This window comes from Falco biarmicus, chromosome 5 (genome assembly GCF_023638135.1).
Source record: "Falco biarmicus isolate bFalBia1 chromosome 5, bFalBia1.pri, whole genome shotgun sequence".
NCBI classification, from domain to species: domain Eukaryota; kingdom Metazoa; phylum Chordata; class Aves; order Falconiformes; family Falconidae; genus Falco; species Falco biarmicus.
This window is the reverse complement of record NC_079292.1, coordinates 85506915-85528936: the sequence shown is the minus strand read 5'-3', so window position 1 is coordinate 85528936 and position 22022 is coordinate 85506915. Positions and strand designations below refer to the sequence as shown.

Here is a 22022-nt window from a genome sequence, read left to right as displayed (position 1 = left end):
TAGTTTGAGCTGTATAAGCGTTCAAGCACAGATTATAGGGATCGTCAGAGTGCCATGAGCTAAAGGCTGGGATATAGCTAAGTATTGAGCTAGTAAATTAAATGGGACAATTTCAGAAACTGGTCTTTAGCATTGCTACTGTTACACAGGGAGAAATCAGATTTGGTAGTAGTATTTCCAGGATATTATTATTTCCCTTAAATGCAAATTTATCAATTCTTTTACTGAACTTGACCAATAGGTCTGAAATGCAATCTTCTGTTTTGAGCATTTGACTAATGCTAATTGGCAGATGGTGTAACATATGTGAATAAATGGTATGGAACAAGCATGAAGCTGGCAGTGAACAGTGAAAACATATCACTGAAGAAGGAAACCTGGCTGCCAGGCTCACCCCAGTATGATCTAAGACCCAAGCTATATGATACCTGGAATAGTGATGGTGGGAAGAAAAGAAGTGATCAGAGGCAAAGAGGTTCTTCTGATTCATCCCAGAAATCAGAGCAGTTGAGTACATCAGCTTCAATTCAGTAAGATTAAAAAAAAAAACCCAAACAACAGTCAATAAGGCATGAGGATAAGTCAGCAATTTTAGACAAAGTTTAGTTGCTTATAACAAGAGGAAAAACATATAAACAAATGGGATAGAGGTCAGTTTTGTATATGGAAAGAAAACGTACTGAGAAATGGATGGTAGTTGCATTTTTGCTCATATAGTGGAAAAGACCATGTGAAAAGAGGGAAGATAAAATACATGTATATGGGAGTGGATTTTGGAAAGATACTCAGGAAAGAGAGAGAAAGAATTCAGAAAACTGGTAACACCTCTACCAAGTGATTGCGGCAGCAGCATTTTGAATGCTCTGAATGGAAATGGATTGTGTGCAGAAGTGAAAAGAGGGGAAGAAATATTCAAATAATTTTTTTATGATTGTAGCAATGCTACCAGAGAGGGAAAGGTATTAAGGTTTACCTTCTGTGACTATGAATACTTCAGATGTTATTTATGATAAAAACTTATGTATGCAGCTAGATCAATCTAAAATGTATTCAATTACAATTGTTTTCAGGAGCTGGAATTGTTCTTTCCCTCCAGTGGAGGTCGTGGACCAGCCAACAGTGCAAAATTCGCAAATTGTACTTGTTGCATTATTAAGCCTCATGCAGTTAATGAAGGTAAGCAGTGCAGACAGTGGAGGTGAAAGCTATGTGCTTCATTTGTATCCATGTTCACTCCTGTGCCCTTTTCTGGGAGAATGAGTGCAAGAGCACAGGGCATATTTCATAGTACATGCCAAAGTGTGCAGATACATTGCCTTTCATAAACTTTTAGTACTTCTGCAGTTCAGTTCCATGAAGAGTGGGTCACGTGCTTTCCATGTGGATACTTGTTAATTTCAGAGTAAGAAGGGAAAGGTGAAAAGAAAGAAGGACAAAAAAATACATGAGATTTGGTGACTCTTACTATGACAGTTTACCATGTCCTTCCTCCTGTCTGCCCACCAGACTCATCTGCTGGAGGTTACTATCCTCACAGCAGAGTAAAAGCAGGACACGTGGCCATATTGCAGGGCCTTCCACTCATGCAGTAACACATTACATTAAAACTACTTACAAAGGGAAATTTGTGTTGATATGGATCTTGTTCTGCTGAATGAAGTGGGGATGGAAAGTAGAAAAGGCTTGTTCACTGTATGAAAGTGAGCCAAAGACTTAAACCATTTGTTGAACTCTGTGATGCTTTCTGTGCTGGAGAATGCCCTGTGAGCTCACCATATGAGTATTGGAAATGTTTAATGCCCAACTGTTACCATGCAAAAAAATTCTCACTTTTGTGTCCTGTACATAGATACAGGAGCATGTGTAGGAGCAGTGAATGCAGTAAAATATTTTGGCTCAGGCACTGCAACAGTATTTTTGAGTGCAGAATAAATATTGCCATGTAAGAGCACTGAGATTTTTCTTAGCCAGATGCAGAGCACACTGCAGTGTTTTAATCGCTTCTCCATGGACAGCTGAAATGGCAACAGCAGAAGTGGCCGTAGCAGTTTCCAGGCCTTTCACACCTCAAGTGGGATGTCTGGAGAGCCTGCAGAAAAAAAATGGCTTTCACAAGAAAGAGTCTCGCACTCACTGCTGATAAGGTGCCTGTTATCTCTTTGAGGCCTTACATGGTATCTGCTACTGATAAGGCTGCCATGCAGCAAAGACAGAGTGATGTTCCTTTTACAGAAATATGGGCAGCAGCTGGGACTGTGAACTTACCTAGTAAATGTGTGCAGAAGATAAACTTTTCTGTGGCAGGATTGTTGGAGTCCTCACATTTGATTGTGAAAACAGCAAAGTGGATGGCTTGGGCTGTGCTTTTTTATACGTGAGATATAGTTTCTGTTATATATAGGGGCTCAGACTTTCTCTTTGAGAGTTCAGGTTCTCTCAGCTTTTAATCTTCTTAATTTCTGTAGATTTCATAGTGCCTTGTCTGTTACTTTTTTTTCTGTTTTCTTGAACATCTCAATATTTTTCTGAATCATCAAAGGACAAATTCTGGGCCTGTTTGCACTGCCCTCTGGGAGTGTGAGTGTCTGGAGGAGAATGGGGGTGGTGACAGAGAGAGAAAGAGGTACGGGTACAGATAAACAGAAAATGTAAGTGCATGCCCAGCCTTGCAGTGTGAGCACTAGAAAGACTGGACTGAAGTTGAGCTTCATATGCCACTATTAAATGTGGCACATATATGCCACATTAAAAAAATGACTAAAAGTAATTTTTCTTACACCCAAAGGGCTGGAGGGGCAGACCATAGCTGCCAAACAGCAAATAAAATTTGAAAGCCAAGGTGTACTTTGTGTGAGCATTCTCTGTCCATACAGCTTTGATTACTACTCTCAACAGAATGAAGAAATCAAAACTGAATTTTCTTTTCTAAATCAGTAAAATGTTTTATCGATTTCTCATGGTTTAACTCCAGTTAACAACTAAGCACCATACAATCTCTCACACGCTCCCCCCAGTGGGATGGGGGAGAAAATTAGAAGGGTAGAAGTGAGAAAACTTGTGGGTTGAGATAAAGACAGTTTAATAAGTAAAGCAAAAGCTGTGCATGCAAGCAAAGCAAAACAAGGAATTCATTCACTGCTTCCCATCGGCAGGCAGGTGTTGAGCCACCTCAAGGAAGGGACTCCAGCACATGTGACAGTTATTGAGAAGACCAGGGCCATCACTCCAAATGTCTCCCCCTTCCTTCTTCTTCCCCCAGCTTTATATGCTGAGCCTCGTATGGTGTGGGAGATCCCTTTGGGCAGTTGGGGTCAGCTGTCCCAGCCGTGTCGCCTCCCAGCTTCTTGTGCTTCCCCAACCTGCTCGCTGCCGGGGTGGGTGGGAAGCAGAAGAGGCCTTGACTCTGTGTAAGCACTGCATGGTGGTAACTGAAACATCCCTGTGATACCAACACTGTTGTCAGCACAGATCCAAAACACAGCCCCATACTAGCTGCTGTGAAGAAAATTAACTCTACTCCAGCCAAAAGTAGCACTCAAGTTTAAATTATTATAAAGAATGATGGAATTCAGAGACTGGCTGTGCTTTTATCTTACTAAACTGTTCTTCCTGCCTTTTTTCTCCAATGTTATTTTGAATGTTTCAAAAACCACAGGTGCTGCATCTCTTAAAGAGATTATGAGACTGGGGAGGTCTTGTAAAACTTTCCAGAAGTCTGGCTTCTGACAGGGAGATGGGTTTAAGGAAAGGAAGTGTCGCTGTGTCTGGGTGGTGGACTACCTCTTTGGCTGAGAGCACTGGTTTGGCTTCATATTGCAACTGGACTGGTTCCAGTCTGCAGTTTGAGGTGAGACATCCTTTCCAAGGACTGCAGGAACTCTCCAACATCAGCCCAGTGGCCCAGGAGCATTGCAGGAAAGAGGATTTGGCTTTCTTAGCCGGTTCTCTTCTGTCTTCCTTTGTCTTTCTCATATTCTTCTTCAGACAATTTTTTTGAGTAACAACAAAAATATCAATGAGTGACTTCTTTTTTAGTATGCTTGGTCTTCTGTAAAGCACTTTCCATAGTCACAGAAGAGTCATGCTTAACAGAGTAAAGAGCTGTGCACTAGATTTCCAACAGTTTTTGGAATTCTTAATTCTGAAATTACTCTTTTATGATTAAAATGCCAGTTTGAAAGTTGAAGGAACATACCCTTTGCTTCCTGTGGATTTTTAGGCTTTTAAAGTTTTGAGCATGATGTGTGGCATCATATGCTGTGTCTACAGAAATGCCACCATTCCTTCTTCCCTGTTCGGACTGTTTTGGAGTCAGGGAATAGCATGCTAAAAGGGTTTGGGGGGATCAAACAATCTGCTCAGAACTCCCAGCTGCCTGTCTGAAACAGGCAGACAAGAAGGGAGAAGCCCGGCTTTAGGGATTAGAGAACAGAGACATGGCAGTGGAGCAGGTTGGCCCCATGGGTTGCGCACCTGTAGGCAGAATGTTTGAGAAAGGAAGGCTGAGCTGTTTGGGCTGTTTGGGCTCTGTGATCCATGACAGAGCTGGGAAACTCTGCTCATCTCATCTCCCTTTCAAGGGCTGTTAACAACTGTGTTCAGTGATACCCAAGACATTCTGGTTATATTAGCAACATCTTCTGTATCTCAGTTGAAGTAGGTGCTATAGCAACTACTGAGCTGCCCTGTTGGCAAAATTGCATATAGGAGACTGCGTGGTCTTAAAAATAAGCAACTTGTTTACCCCCAGCAGCAGCGGCTCTAGCTGTGGCTGTCCACCCTGCTGTTTCGCGTGGGGAGAATGTTAAGTGCAAACACAGCAGCTGGAGAGGACAAGAAATCCCATGCAGCCATCAGTGTGGTGAAAAGGTGGTTTAGCAGAAGCATGGAGAGGAATTTATATGGGTCAAAGCAGCAGAACCTCTTATGCATTGCAGATTTGGTTTGTGCTCCACAAATTTTCAGTATTGAGTATCTAAAAATAAACCTTTTTGCTATTTCCTATGTGCTGCTGAGGCTTTGAACTTGATTATCTAATTACCATGAATATAATCTGCTCATTAAACATTTACAATTACGTGAAGTTTCACTTACGTACTTGAGCTTTAGTCTTTATTTCTGCAGAAACATTTGACTGAATTCATAATTTGAATTTTGCTTCCCAGTCTTTTTTCCCAATGTGTCTTTTTCCTCTGGAGTCCCTTGCATAACTGATTCTTAGAAGGAAAAATCTTTCGGTTTTCCACCCTGGAAGTTGGTTTGCTTTAACCACAGCTGTAAACTGGGAGGCTTTTCAGCAAGTTTACCTTCCTGTCAAAAGGCTGGATCTAATCTCTAGTTTACTCTGGTTAAATCTTGGACAGAGTTCGTTCTTAGAAACTGACTTTGATCGCCATAGAGGGTTTGTGGGGTTCCTATCCAGTGACAGAGCAGTGGAAAATCTCTGGTGGTTTTATCTCTGGCCTTGCTGACCCTCTCCTGACAGAAACATCTGCCGCCAGGCACTTCCCTGACTGACTGGCAAGTTAGCAGCAAGCAAAGTCATTGTATTTTAACTCTGAAGAGGGCTGGGAGGAGCAGTTCAACTCCTCTTTCTTGGGTGCTGGCAGAATGCGAAAGCAACCTGATGGTATTCCATGAGGACTTGTTCTGAGCAGGGGTGGGTCAGGGAGACATGGTGTGGTTTGACCCCTCTAGAATGTGCCACACTTTTCAGTGTCTCTTAGCCCCCTCCTCCTCCTTAGTCAAGGAGCATGGTAACTAATAAGCACAGCTCTGGGATTGTATGCCTTAATTGTTTAATAATTTGAAAGTTTTAGTGTAGATCTGTGTTCTGTAATCCACTTCTTGTCCTTGAAGCTTCAGTTAATTCAGATACAATCTCACAGTTGCAATCACTTAGACATTCTGGTTTTGTAATTCCCCTCATGTTATTACATCTGGAGTTATTAGCAGTAGTGCTTAGAAGCCAAAATTGTAAATGCACCAAAATGGGTGAACTTCAGTTTTGCACCCTGAGGACAGCTATGACTCGACTGTTTTGTTGGCAGAAATAGCACCTTGCAGATTACTGGATGGGATTAATTTTAATGTATTTATGTGTAACAGTTTAGTCATGTTTACCGTAGGAATTGGAATTTGATATTTTATGACTGGTTTAAAGTTTCTTTGATGTGGTCTTTACTTAATCCCTTTGAAAAATGAACAGGGAAAAAATAGGAAAATAGTGATGATCAGGCTCTAAAGGCTGCGGTCAGAAGTGTGTTATATTTCACATTTTGTACTTGCGATACAGCACAGAGTTCAAGAGGTGAAATCCTGCCTTCCTTTTCTGCACTCCCAAGCTGAGATATGGGTTCTCTTCATGTCAGAGTTTTGCCAAAACACATTTGGAGCTAGAACTATGCCATGAACTTGAAAACGAAAACTGCTAGTCAGGAATTCATTGGACATAATGCAAACTGAAAGGCCTGCCTAGAGGTAAGGAAGCCTCTATAGTCTGGAGGGCTTCTGAGTGTGAGACTGGCTACCACAACAGGTTTGTTCTCCTAGTATGTGTTAAGCTTGAGATTTTGTTCTAATATTTCTGTAAGTTAAACCCTTGTTCCTCTTACGGAATTAAAAAAAAAAAATTACAGCACTGTCTTCCACAGTATTCTTCAACTAAAATTTAAGTCTCATAGAAAACAAAAGGGTTCTTTTCAAGTGGAAAAGATATTCTGTGGATATATGATTTTAGACCTGTTCTAAGTGGATGATAAATCTTATAGAGTTCTATCTTAACTTATTAGTTACTGGACAGCTTTAGAAAATCATAGAGATTTATACTGAGCAACAAAATGCTGCATGACAGGTACGATAAGGATGGTATTTCCTTATTTATGCAAAGACTTAAACAATTTTTTATTGAGGGAGTAGTTCCTTGCTCCAAAGACCAAACTTTGACAAAAAGAATACCAAGGACAGTAGTTCAGTCTCAAGCAGGTACAGAAACAGGGTTTACTTATGTAGAATCTCAAGTGAAGTTACTTCATAAGAGAGAGTGGGGAGAGAAGGATTGTACCGAGTAGGAATCCAGCATTGTAGTAGATTATACATCTGACTGCAGACACCTGAAGAACTGTTTCTGACATGCTGATATACTTGTTGCTCATTGAAAGGGAGAAGGCATTGCTGTGAAAATGTCCAATTCACCTGTATAGTATGCTGAGTATAGTTAGATGTATGTAGTTACCAAAGGAAATAAGCTGAAAGAGAAAAAGAGGATGTGATAGAAGAGGTGCAAATCTGTCATCATTCTCAGGACTAGGTATCTGTATCATTGTTTTTATCATACTGATGAGTATTCATTAGATAAGATTAAAAAAAATTGTAAACAAACTGGAAATGGTTTCCTTTTTCACCCTGGGTTTTTAGACATAAGTTTGAGTAACTCATTACTTTTATGTTTAGGAAACTTGAGTAGAACAAGGTTTTTGAAAAGCTGTTTTCTCATGCTTGAGAAAAAATGAGGAATGCAATTTTCTCGTAAGTAATCTGAAAGTATATCTTCTGTCTGTGATAAGTATGCATAATAGAAAGGTGAAGTGCAGATGCTCAGGACTTCACCTCATTGTAGGCATATTTCTTTCTGTATATCTTGTCTACAAGGTTGAGTGCAAAAAAGCATCAGTTACAGCCTTGATACACTTAACAATTAAAAGTCTGGAAGGAACTGTTTGAAGATAGAATCTGGAAATAGAAAAAAAAGTGGGCTGCACATGTGTCTTTGCAGATGCTTCAAAGAAGTACAGTGGATTATTTGAGGTGTGACCTCTGGATATTCCCATATGCAATATGGCAGTCTTAGTGCTGCAGTCATGCGAGAACTATGCTTTCAGATGCAAGCATTTTCTTGCATGTGGATTTGCCCAGGCAGAAAACATGTTTATGCAAAATTAAATGCACTTTGTTTCTTACATTTTCCATAAATGTATTATGTATAGGGTGTTGTTTTTGGTGATGTCCGGTGGTGCTGTTTTGTTCGTTTGTTTTCTTTTTGGAGAAGCTAGGAAAAAGTGATTTAAATAAAAGCAACCTACTTTACCACTTCATCACTGCTTTTTCAGAAAAAGAATTTAGTTTCCATGAGAACAGGAGTCCATCCGCTTCTGTGTTTTAATTTCTTTGCTGTAGTTGTAATGATGGATATTCCTTGCTCAGGTTGCTTGTTTTTGAAACCAAGTCTATGTTGTTTCTTGATTATTTCCTGCATAAAGTTTTAGCAGCTTGGCATTGGCTTCCTAACTTAGACTGACTTCAGATTCCAGTGGCTATTGCAAAGTGATATTCATTTTTTCAAAGTATGAAAAATTTATTTTACATTTCAATTGATAGAAGTAGAGAGGGAAGTGCACTGAACCTGGAAATCCTTTCTGACAGTTTGAGGCTGGAAGGAAGAGGATGAGGTATACTTCAAAGAACCCCCCCCCAGTTCAAATGGCACAGTCAATCCTTGCTGAAGCTTATAAGTATCCTACTACTACTGGAAAGAGTGTTTGGTGGACTTATATTAGTGGTGCTCATGTAGCTGAAAATCATCTCTGTGCTGGGATGATGGTGTTAACATAAAAAGAAAATAAAAAGATGCTAGGAATGGGGTTTTATTATTGCATTTTGGAATTTTTGTTCTTAAAGGGGTAGAGAAAAGTTAATCCTAAGAGTGGTCCAGGGAATTTCAGGCTAATGAAAATTCTTTCATACCAATGGAATTGATACATCAAGTGTCTATAATTTCATTTAAATCACTCAGTGATGATATGGTGGATGTTTACCAGCATGTCTTTTTTGAAGGAAAACCTGCTTTGCTGATCTCTGAATTCTCTAAGTATGCTTTCCATAAAGGAAGGTAACACAGAGCCAGATAATCTAATTTACTTGAATATCAGTGCCTTCCTCAAAGTCCCTTGCTGTGAGAAAAACAAAATTTTCCTTTAGTAAATCAATTCATACATTTAGGTCTGTTCAGCATAGGTATCTGCATAGCTTTAGATGTTTTCTTGAACACAAGCATATCCAATTAAAAGGGGTTTATGAGTGAAGTCTTGTCACCCGTCCTTGCGCCTGTTCTTGTCAATATTGGCATTAATGACTCAGATGGGGAAGGACAGGGCATGCTTGCAGTGTTTGCAGATGCTACCAAGTGTCTGCTACAGTTTTGGAGGGTGTAATTGGAATTCAGAACGTTCATGATGAACTGCATAAATGAAACAATGTGAGAAAATGAAACTGAATATAAACAATGGCATAACATTACCATGGAGGAGGGAAAAGAACTGCACAAATACAAAACAGAGAACAACTGACAGGGTATCAGTGAAAAGTCTGTAGAGAAATGGTTGGAACAGTGATATATCATAAGCACAAGCAGTGTTCACGATGTTGGACACACTTCGTTTAGGGTGTTTTTTTCAGTAACTCATTCTGCTCAGTGCTGGTGAGAACCCAGCTTGTGTACCATATCCAGTTTCTGTCCAGTTTCAAAAATAACATAATCAACTGAGAGCAGAAAGAATAAGAGATTTAGCCAATGAAAATGTGATGGTTTTCATTTATTTAACCTGAGATGGAGGAGATGGGAATATACAGCTTTCTATAAGTATATTTGGAAAATGTGCATATTTACTAATTTAGATGAAAGAACATTTAATCTAATCATTAAGGAAAACTTCAAAGTATGTCACTGGCCTGACATCTGGGGATGTAATGGAACCTTTGTTGCTAGAAGTTTTTGAGAACATTTTAGAAAAATTTTAAAAATGCAGCCATGCATAGTCTAACTTCACTGTACCTTGGAGCAAAAGAGAAGTATCTTGAAGTCTCTTTTCCTACTGCCCTATTCAAATCAGAGTGTAAGTAGAAAGACAAGGTATTGAGTCTGAAAAGAGCCAAGACACAGACTGTAGGACTTTGTGATAGTCTTTTGCCAAGTTGAAAATAAATGATAGAGCTCACAGTATATTTACTATTGATCTATGACAGTGAGTTGGCAAACCTTCCACAGGAAGTGGAATATAAAATTAGTAGAGGCTGGAGCAGATTATAGGGCATCTCATGAGGTTTTTAACCTCTAGAGTTAAGTTAATTGACAATGCACTAGTAAATTAAAATTACTGTTTATAATTATGGGCTAATGCACACTACAAGGCATAATTTTAACCACTTCCTTACTGTAACTGATCATGAAAAGTCCCGTGCATAGTGTTCAGTAGGGATAACCAGAAAAAAGAAAGAAATAAATACTAGTAAGGATATGAATAGTTTGAATTATAATACTGAATGCCGTCATAAAATCCAGTGGTACAGCCTCAACTAAAATATCACGTTTAGTTTTGTTCACACTCAATAAATGAGCAGAAGTAAATGGAAATCATTAGAGCCATAGAAACATTCTCTTAACTGGAGTGATTGACCATAATCTTCTCAAATGAAAGAAAAATCAAAGTGGATGTACTAAAGGGGTACAAAATAATGAACATCTCGAAAGAAAGACATAAAAAGGAAAACAAACTACATATTTCTTTTTAAGCTTTCTCTTGACATAAGAACAAGAAAGACAGAAAGACACAAACCTAAGCCTTTCTGTTTTTTGGTAAATATACAACCATCAGTTTGAGTTCAGCAAAACTGTTGCAGATGTATTGATCTTTCCTTCTTACTCTTTCTTCTTCAGATTCCCTTCTCAAATGGCACACACTGCACAGCCACATCGCTGCTGGATACTTTCTGTAGCCTGGCTGTGATCCTTGACTTGAATTTCCGTATTCTCAATTTGGGTTTTTGTATCTCAATTTCCAGTGTGACTCTTCCCACCTGTCCCCATGCAAGAATTCCCAGAATACCTTATTTTCCTACAGATTCTCATCATTTTGTGTCTTAATGCCCTGTCTGGCATTCACAAGTGTGGTCTTGCCTTGTTCATAGTGGTTCAGAAGGTTGTAGCTGGGATTAAGCCTTTGAACCTTTCACCCCCTTTACATCTATTGGTTCCCATTCTCAGCTGCATCAAACGCTCGTCTGTTTTGGTGTCAAAGTCCCCTAAGATTTACTGCCTGTATGTCAAATTATATTTTTGTTGTGCTAGCAAAATACTGACTTTTGTTCTCCAGTCAAGCAGTGGTGGTAACTTTTGTCTTTACCCTCTTAATATTTTCAAATGAATATTGTTTGTAAAGATTTTCATCAGTGCTGCAGTGTTGGTAGAGTTCTTCGTGAAAATTTGTAAAGCTGTCCTTCAAATGTCCTGAGGTTCTCCTGTAATACAGTGCCTAGACAGAAATGAGGAATGATTGAAAATCTTGGATTCTATCACTATGAACAATATTCTCTCATCATTTCGTCACATGTTCCTCTTTATCTTCTGCCTGTACCCACTTGCCTTTTCTTTTCCTCCTCATGTTGAGCCTGGGTTGCTTTTGAGCTCCCCTTCTCCTCTCTGTTGGCCCAATGTGTGTCACTCAGGAGACCCTCTGTCCTTCCGTGACTTGCTTCTTGGTGCTCCAGAGTACAAATACAAAAATGATTGGAACACCTTTTTCAAACAGAGAGGCTAGGAGCTCGATAGCTGCAGATTATCACTCTGGCCAAATTTTTGGGGAGTCTAGAAATGGTGTATATATGTTGCATAGTAAGAATGCTTGGAGTTGTATTATTTCTGTGTAGTCAGAGCAGAAGAGGAAGAGAGATAAACCTTGTTCCTCAGGGGATAGGTTGACCAACTGGTAGGAAGAAGCACTTTTTGAGAAGGACATCTGTCAGCTTCTTACTGCAGTGTTTTACGATGTTGTCTGAAACAAAGTTTAGTGAGTACTTTAGCTGAAATACATTGCAAGAGGGCCCAGCTCTGAGTCCCACTTTTTCCCCTTCTGGAATTCAAAAAGGACTTTGCTTGGAGTCAAGCCTGATCATGATTCTCTGGAGTTTGGGGACAAGACCTTAACACCTGGCAATAAGGAACCAGAGAATTTCATCATACTGTGAAGCAGAATTGCATTTTAAAATGTCAAAAATAGACATGAATTGAAACTGCTACTTATAATTAGTGCTACTTTAAGCATCTGATACAGTTACTTCTAGAAATATGTTACTGAATTAGGTAGATCATTGATCTGATCAGTCGCAGCAGTTTGTGTGTCCCTATCAAAAATACTGTTGTTGTTCCAGAGGGATTATTTTTGATTATTGGAAGGGTATTAAAAAAATGACATATAGAGGTTGAGATGAGGAAGCTAGTTCTTGACTTGCTTTGAAGGCAGTCTGCTGTCTTTGCCTAATGAGCTTTTTATGGTGGAGTGGTTAAATTGGGAAACAGGCCAAGATCGAAGGGAAGGGAATGTAACATCCCTAGTCATATGGCTGGCTGGTGGTTCGTAGTGTGCTGGGACTGGCAGGTCCCAGTGACACAGCTGTTACATCCTATTAATTAAAGTGATGTTAGGTTAAAAGTGACTTTCATGAACTGTTTTATTTTATTCCAATCCATAATTATGCATGCGGTTGTAACATTTTTCAGTCTGATGTCTTCCCTGCTACTTTCTGCTGCTTAATGAAGGACGATTTTCAAATACTGTGTATTGTAAAACAACAAACTGTAGAAGATCAATGTAACTGAGGGGGTCTTAATGCCTTATCATTTTAGCTGATTAAAATAAGTTGGAAGGTTATCTGTCCTGTATTAGGTGTGTAGAAACATAATGCTGCCTAGGAGATATAAAGCACGTGCACCCTTTTTTCTCTCTCACTCTCATATTTGTTAGGATTAGTATTAAATTCCCCCAACTGTATTTAGTAATGCTTGTGATTCTTTTGTGCTTTGTGACTGAAAATTCATCATAACTGGTGCCTAATCTGCAGCTTTGATTTGGGTTCTTACTGTAATCACATTTTAAACATGCACTGGCCCTGTTTGAAGGGTCCTTAAAAAGTTGTTTTTTCACTACAGATCTGGATTTTAAAGTTGAAAACATTGTTGAAAGCTGCTGAAATGGCACTCTATCTAATTAGTTCTTCTTTTCCTCAGCCTTATCTGCCCACAAAGGAGAGGGCACGTCCCAATTCAGTCATGCAACTGGCTGAAAGCCTGAAAGAAATCCCAAGCCAGGCCTTGAGCTTCCAGTGTTCTGTTGCTCAGGGATTGTCTCTGTGCTTTTTGTTTCTATTTTGGTTCAGGTAGAATTTGAAAGGAAGGTGTCCCTAGGAAAAGTGATACATGTATTGCTTAAACTGGGACAAGGGAGGCCAAGTCACTAGGTGTGTACATCTGTACCACCTCTGGCAACTTGTTTATCCTCCTGTGCCTCAGTTCCCACATCTGGAAATCAGAGCTAACATCCTGCTCTGCAATTATAAATGAAATCTCATGCCTCTTCCTCAAGGCACTTTGAAATTTTTTGGCAAGGCATCTGTCTGTACAATGGTGACAAGAATTCCTTTGGATAAGCCTTTTGGATGTTGAAGTTGTGGGCGATCTGTCTGGAGCAACAAGGTGCTCTGTTGTTCTGATGAGTGAAACTGAATGTAGGAATACAGTGCAGAGGAAAATCTTGATAGGTTTATCACAGTTGATTATTAAAGGAACCTTGTATTAAAGACCTTTATGCAAAGTACCTGCCTACTTTGTTTTCTGTCATTAAAGGAGCCTGTCTGCTCTCTAAGAAAAATCTTAACAATTTCAGTACAGAAACAGCCCAGAAAGCTGAATTTTTGAGACCCCCTTTGTTTTTCTAAAACGTAGATTTTGCTTAAAGCTTGTAAAACTGCTGAGGGCAAAAGTTCTGTAAAAAGCAAATCTCCATAGTACCTGATACCTGATGTATTTTCATCAGATGCATTCCAGCTGTGAAGGCCTGTGTGAGTGACCCGTTCTTGACTGATAAAGTGTAAAATGGCGATCTGTTGGGCAAAGCAGCTTTCTCATACCCTTCTCATCACCGTGTCCCTGCAGGCAGTAGTTGCCATATGTCTACCAGTGCCCATTCTTCATCTTTATCGGTTTCTGGTGGAGCAGTGGCTGTTGGCTGGAGTATTCACACTGAAGATCAGGAATGAAGAAATGTTTATGCTCTGTCACAGATTATTTATCAATTTATGCATTTTCTGAATGATGCCCAGCCAGTTACTTCGTCTCTTTATAAACTGGCCGTTCATCTCTGACATCAAGACTGTAGGCTCGCTGCCTCACTGGAAACTGCGTGGAAGCATCTGAGCTGCTCAGCCTTTCTAGCAGCATGGACAAAAAGAAACTGGAGGTCTAATTTCTCTCTCTGATATGGTCTTGCATTTCCTGGGCAGACCTGTCCAAGTCCCTTCATTTTGCTGCTGGAATTATTTTTTTTCACCTGGAAAAAAAAGGGGATTTTCCCCACCCCCCACCCCCTTTCACAGGAGCGTTAGAAAGAAACTTGCAATCTGTGCTAGTGAGTCATGGTGTAACAGTATAGCAGGACAGGAGCTGCACCTGCCTCCACTTGTTGCTATGTTCTGTAAACCCAGAGAGCTGCATGGACTGAATGTATACCAAAATGTCAAGTTTTCCCTTTAGTTGTTTGAAGGTTTTTGGAAGAAGTATGTGCTGTTTTGTCTGGGGAATTTTTTTTTACATAAAACTTAATGTGAAAATACAGTGGGAGGTACTTCAGGGACAAGTTTTTTCATTTTAATTTGTAAATACAATTTTTATAGCTGTCCAACTATGCAACTCATTTACTCAGAGGTTCCACTGACCTTTTAACATGGTAGGAAGCTCACCCATCCTATGTCACAGGTATTAGCAGACTGTGTACAATTCAGGTCTTGAGCATGCTAGAACCTAGATATTAGCTTTGTTTTATTCTCATCTACCAAATCTATACATTGCTAAAAAATCCTACAATTTAAAGACTAGATTATAAAAGAATTTAATGACTAGAGTCAAATCCTGCTGTTGTCATTCATTACAGGGTGTTCTTCTGTGGTTAATTCTGTTCTGAATAAATGTCCAGAAGTTTGTAGTTTCTCACAAATTGTACTAGAGGACAGGCATTTATGTTCTACAAAAACAGTGATTCTATGAAATTCACTCACACAGGGTACTGTGGTTGGCTGACATAATCTTTAGATTTGCCTGATCTTGTAAACACAGGCAAATCTAAAATACACATTTAGTGAAAAATCGGTGGTTCTTGTTCTCTGAAGTTTAGTGTTTTGTTTTACAGTGTCATTCAGTCTTTGAGGATGCATTTTGGAGAGAATAAAGTAAGCAGTACGATCAGCAATAAGATATTTGTGAGTTATAACCTCAGAAGCAGTAGGTTATTTGGCACTGATGTATTTTTCCCATAGAAGGCATAAACTTCTGTGCTGGTTTATTGGCAATGTTTATTATCCTACATTGTTTCTAGCTTAAAGTAGGACCCCCACTCTGGTGAACACTGTATAAAAAACAAAACAAGCAGCCTGTGCCCTGAATTGATTACTGTTTAAGCATCAGTATTGCCAGTGGAGCTTAATTAAAAATATAAATCCTGATCTTGCAGCAACTGGGTGTTTTGCAGTTGATCTGAGTAAAGCAAAAGCTTCACTAATTACCTTTTTTTGGGTAGAGATTCTTTTCAGCAGCTGCATGGAGTTTAGTTGTTTGAGACCATCAGCTCATCACTTTAGATAGAACATAGAGTGTGTGAACTCAGTTCTGCTCTCTGCTTCCTCTCACAGCATTACAAAAACACTGGTTTTTTTGGTTTGAAAGTGAGTGGTATATTGTCATAAGTACCTTCCAATTGTAAATTCTCCTTTTTTGAATTGAATACTGTCTTTTCTGTGTTTCTTCAGGTCTAGCTGGAAAGATTATAAAAGCCATCGTCAATGAAGGATTTCAGATCTCCGCTTTGCAGATGGTATGTTTTCTTTTGTGTATGTTTTTCTGATAAACAGAAGGTGGAGAAGTGCTGCATGTGCTTCACAGCAATGCACAGGTGTCTCCCTGCAATATAAAACCCTTGCACAGACTGTGTAGCAATGTTTTGGGATCAGCCTTGTCCTTAGGATATTTGTGGTTTATTATTTGATTGATCAGCTGATCTGTTTCTCTTTGCTGGGTGACCTTGAGCCAAGACACTTTACCTCTCTGTATCTCAGGTGCCCTATAGTTAGAAGGGAGATAATTATATGTTTCTTCTGGATCAATTTGAGATATCTTTACAAAATTTACTAGCTAAGATTAGAAAAACAATTGTTAATATCCTTGATTTTTTTAAAATATATATTTAGTATTAATTTAGGGGAAGGTTTTTAAAGATACTGAAAGGATTTTGGCACCCTGGTCACCCTTGACAGTTAAAGGAAGTTGGCACAGAGATTGTTCCCAAGAGTAGTCCTGTAAGTACTGCCCTTTGATTTTTTTAATGAAAGTCTCGAGATCTGGAATCAATGATTCAAATCCTCATGACAAATGAAGAATAGCCCCTTTACTGTGCAAAAACCAGATCCTCTTGCATGTCTTAGTGGCATCAGCCAGCACTACATTGTCTGCTTATGTGGAAGAAGATACTGTGTGCTGTATTGCCTGTGACATCATTGTTGAAGTTTTTGACAAATTTCATATTGCAGCTATAAAGCCATTCCTTTTACCTAGCAAAAATTAAAAGTATTCTGAATGTTTACTGTTTAAGAAGGGTGTCTTGTCTATTTTTTTGTTGCTGTTGTCATTTAAGGCACACTGGCTGACATTTTTGCTTTCTTAGTTCAACATGGAGCGTACAAATGTGGAAGAATTTTATGAGATTTACAAAGGTGTCGTTGCTGAATATGTGGTAAGTATAAGTATGAGAAGAATCTGCTTAAAAATAGAATGTGCTTAAACAAGAAAATGGTCACATATTTCCTTTTGGGGGTTTGTGATAGGATTTCTTTTAGGAACCTGATATTGACCAATTGTAGTTTGTTCTCAAATAAACTAACTCATCTTGAAAAGTGTTCTAACTATGTTGTAAGAAAGGAAGTCTTTTGTGAAAATTATTCAGCCAAGCAATTTGTAAAATACAGCACTGTGACACACACCCCAACACCCACACACAGCCAGATAAGTTATTTTATTGTGGTAGAGCTACGAGAATGCGTCACATATGTATCTTTGATTTGATATTGCAATAGTGGCTGGGACCAGAATATATATCTATTATTTTGTTTACGATGGGGCTTCTGTATTTGAATACTTCCCTAATGACATTTTTAGCTATTCCTAAATTTATTGATCTGACTCTTGTGGATTGTCAGAAAATTTAAGAAGTTTAAGATACATTGTAATCCCAGTGCACATCTAAGACTTAGACACTTATATATATATTAGGCATTGTTATACTGTCACATAAAACTTCCTGACTGTAGACAGAACAATGGGAATACAAGAAGACAAGCTTGCATTTCTGTATTGCCTTCTGTTAGAGGATTTTGGTTCATGTTAGAAACAGTAATGAGTTTAGCATCACTGCCATGCTATATACTGTGCAAATTTTCCTTAATTTTTAAATGGTTAAATTACTGAAAGTTTTCTACATTGTTAGCAATATTATGCCAGACAGTTACTCCTATTACTCTAATAATGACATTTTTGTTTTCTCCCCCCCCGCATGATTGTTCAGTCTAACTTAATTCAACAAGGTTTGTAGATTTGTCTTCAAATAGGAGTACTGTTAGTTCACTCTCAGATTGGGGAATACTCTTAAAGTCTCCACTGGTAATACTATTTTTGACAAGGACCAAAGGAAGATTGGACAGACAGACTTGTAGGTACATGGCAGAATTCAAATATGGTAATATCTGACCAGTTTTTCAGGACCTGAAGAATCCTGTGGTACTGTAAAAGTCTCTGCTTTGAGACAAATTGGAAATTCTCTACCATCTTCTGCAGCAATTTTGTACAATCTTTGACTCCCTAATTTGCAAATTTTAGTTATATAATTTAATTGGAGAGTTACTCAGAAGGGAATGTGACATTTAAACAGGGTAAGTCAATAAAGAAGATATGTTTTAGACGGGATTTGAAGAAAAGTGAGGATCTAGGGCTCTGTCCTGCAAGCCATATGTGCTGGATGCACTCAGCTGAAATAAAATGAAATGAATATCTCTGTGCACTCAGGATATCTGTAGAACAGGAAAACATGGGAAAGCTAATCATCATGGTAAAAGGATCCAGATAAAGCACATATGGGAGCAGCAATAGATACTGTCAGTGCAGGCCAAACAGGAAGAATTAAGTTGCAAAACAAGATACCGAAAGAAGAATATGACCTCTTACATCTATGACTCAGAAATGTCTGTTTTGATCTGAATTTTATTTATCACTCCAGAATAACTCAGCACAGAATATGCTTGGCATCCAGAAACCCTTTTCAAAAACTGCACTCCCCTTTCTTCTGGTTACCCCTTGTCAGCTAAAGGCTTGACTTTGTATGTAAACCGCTTCTCTGTGAAAAGAGAAAGCTGGACAATTACCCAAAATTTTAGCTACATGGGATTTTGCATACTATTGATTAGTTTTTGTGCTGTTTTGCTTTGGATTTCCTACTGTAGCCAGAATAGAAAAGAGGGAAAAAAGAAGGGAGATTATTTTGGGTCAGCTCAGAATCCACTTTGCTAATCAAAAATGCTTGAGCTTGATCCAGCTCCAGGAATGGTTCTGCTTGACCACAAACAATGTTACTTGATGAATAAACTATTTTCTAAAGAAAAATTGATTTAGCTGTAACTGGGAGTCTTACCAGAGAAATAGTGTCTGCTATTTAATTTCAACTCCGGATTTGATGAGCCTGTGTAAGGCAGACCAAGCTTGTCTCACATAGTACCACCTGTCTTTGTGCTGTAGTTGGTGGCAGCTGGTCTTCAGTCCTCAGCTTTGTATTGTAATGAAGGAGGCGGGAGTAACTTTGTTCGCATTGTTTGCCATTGCTGGTGGGATGTCAGTGCTGGTACAGAAGCAATAGAAAAGGGAGGAACAAGAAAAACCACAGTTTGCAGGGAGGAATGCAATTGATTCAATGCAAGTTAAAAGCCTGTTTTTTCTCTGCTTTCCTGTTAAAAGTTACTTAGATGATGGAATTCGATGAAATTTTAAAGAGGAGTGACTTTGTGGCAATTGGCTGCTTCTTAGCCTTTGACCTGCTCTTAACAGAGGATCTGTTGGTGACAAGTTTTTGGAATCAAAATATTTATTCATGTTGTAGAGCATGAAACTAGGCTATAGTCTTTTCATGTCCTCTCAGGAATACTTCTACCTCCATTTCCTAGGATCAGGTGGATGATAGAGGCATGTGGCTAAAATTCTGTGCCATTGACTTCAGAGCAAGGAGATTAACCACATGCTCTCAGCATGGAATGTTACGAAGATAGCAGCTCTTTGGGACAGTGCTGCTTGATTTGGAGTCTGTGTATTTAGTTTCCATCACAGTTCATAAAAGATAGAGAAAGACTGAATCCTTCTTTTCCTACTGCTTTTTTGCCCACGCTGTGTGCTCATCCTTGACCTGCCTGTGGCTCGTGGGATTGATTGCAGTACCTTACTTGTCCTTCCCTGGCCTCCCTTATTTCCTGTAAATGTTTTCTCCTATCCATTTTCCTCATTGGTTTTGATTCTTTTAATTGTCCTGATTTGTTTAAAACTTGTCTGCCCAGACTTCCAGGCAAGTATGTGACTGTAAGGGCATGATTTAAAAAAGGAAGCCAGACTAGAACATCAAAAATTATTTCTGCTTGTGAAACCTATACCTCTAATTAACAAACTCCAAATTGGCACTAATGCCCAGAGTTAATTTAAGCTTGTGAAAACTAAGACCCATCTTCATCACCCACTCAGAACTCACAGTGTCTCTTTACTCTCCAGGAGGCTCCAGGGAAACATGATTTTGGTGTAACTGAGATTCTGGTAACAGTACACCACAGGAATGTTGCCAGATCAAGGACCCTTTCCCTAAGAGGTTGTCCCACAAGCACAGGTTCTCTTGGCTTCTGTGTTTCAGCTTCTGTAGTCATACAGAAAAGAAAAGACAGCGAGAACCAAAAGCCCAAAGACATTTTAATGACTTAAAGCCATCACACGGGTATATATTTGGAAACAAATATAGACTGTGTATTCCTGTAGGGAACACTGCAAGTACATTGCTGCCTGTGGAACTGGCTGAACATAGTGTGATTTTTCAGGCTTACACCCAGCAAAGTGTGTTCCAATGATTCAGTCTAGTTTGACAAGTTAGGGGATACTGCTGTGAAATCCAGGTCCAGATCAATATGGATATACCCACAAAAGAATGTGAGGTATTGTGGGTGTTGTTGCGTGCTCTTCAGTGTCCTGTTGAAGCTGAATATCCAATTTACCTCAATCTCCACCTTCTAAACCAAGGAGCAAAATGGAAAAAGTTTCTTTTGTTGTGAATACTACTAATATATTTGTTTCATGTCTTTGCTTTCCTAAATGCACCGATATTTCTTATCTATTCCTGTCCTGTAAGTTTGGGTCTAGTTTTGGGGAGGAATACAACCCTTGCTAATACCCAAAGAAGCACAGATTTGTTTCTGTCTATTTTTTTCTCTTCCAGGAGATGGTTACAGAGCTGTGTTCAGGCCCTTGCATAGCAATGGAGATTATACAACCTGAGCCTCCAAAAGTGTTCAGAGACTTCTGTGGTCCTTCTGACCCTGTAAGTACTTGCTTGAGTGATAAGGGATGCTTAAAAAGTTGGTGTGCTGGCTATGTGAATTAAAACATCAAAGTGAGGTATAGCTGCCACATACCTGCTGCATTCATTGGAAACATGTAAGCATTACCTTATTATGGAGGACAAATGCTAGTAGTCTTATTGGCCCAACTTGCAAATTTTCTAGCAACTCTTCTGATCTTACTTAAACCAGTTGATAAAATAGTGTGATGATGTTTATGTGAAAGGAAAGCTATCTAGGCAAAAATCTCGGTTAAAGGTTCATAAATATTCTAACACAGAGCCCTGGAACAAATAGATATTGCTTGTGCATGCCAGTGTAAATTCAACGTTGGTCCACTGCAGTCTCTGGCATTCTCCTAGGTTGAAACTATAGAAGCAGAATTGGTTCCTTCGATTTGCAAAAGGAATAAAACAAAAAATGGGTGTAAACGTTCTTGTACCTGTTTGCTATGCTAATGCTTCTAGCTTTTATTTTTCATTTCTTGAGGTGACTAATTGGATAAGCGTGATACTGTATGCAATTTGCAGGCAAATTTTGCTGCCTCAAAAATTGTGCAGTTTTTTGTTAAACAATGAAGGCTACTGTACCATGCAGGAGCCATGAGGTGAAACAGCAAGATGGAGGCAATGAGGTCAGGGTTTGTATGTTTTTTTGGTTATGATTTGATGTTTTAATTGCACACTTGAGTGGGCTTACCAGTTTCCATGGAGGAAAATCACAGAGATTAATATGTGAAGGGGAGAACAAGTTGTTCAGGTTATATTTTTTTTCAAATCCAGAGTTTCCATTACAGAAAGCACAAGTTAAAGGCATTATCCAAACTTTTTGTTCCCCTTCTGTTTAGTAACATTCTAATGTTTCTCTGCAGGGTTAGCATCTTGTAAGCACAGCATAACCTGTTTATCTGACTTAGTTTTAACTTTAGAATGATATATCAGTAGTAACGTACACAATATGATGGTTTTAAATTTTGTTTCAAATTCCGTGCTTAAGGTTTCTGGTCTTTAAAACTTTCAAAGATGCAGTTGTTCTAGTTGGGCCTGTTATAGCCTTTTCACATTTCTGCTTGTTTAATGGTCGATACGTTAAAATCAAAATATGGTTGCAAACATCACAGCTCCTTTAGGTTATTAAAGACAAGTGTACCTCTTCAAGGGGAATTTCTCTATTTTCCCCTACTACATCACATGAAAAGCTCTCTTGTAGCCATACAACATGCGTGTGGCCGAAGGAACTGTTGATGAGCTGAGGAACTGAGGGATGTATAAAGTGACAGCTTCTCTGGGTAGCACAAG

General features: G+C 39.0%; 1 protein-coding gene across 1 annotated transcript in view; it reads left to right on the top strand.

The window, feature by feature from the left end:
• Positions 1–22022, top strand: part of NME7 (NME/NM23 family member 7) — a 95006-nt gene that overhangs the window by 38403 nt on the left and 34581 nt on the right. The window contains exons 7-10 of the mRNA XM_056341833.1: positions 1071–1176; positions 15847–15911; positions 16758–16826; positions 20604–20705. Of these exons, the coding sequence (XP_056197808.1) occupies positions 1071–1176; positions 15847–15911; positions 16758–16826; positions 20604–20705 (342 nt within the window). The remainder of the gene's footprint in view (positions 1–1070; positions 1177–15846; positions 15912–16757; positions 16827–20603; positions 20706–22022) is intronic.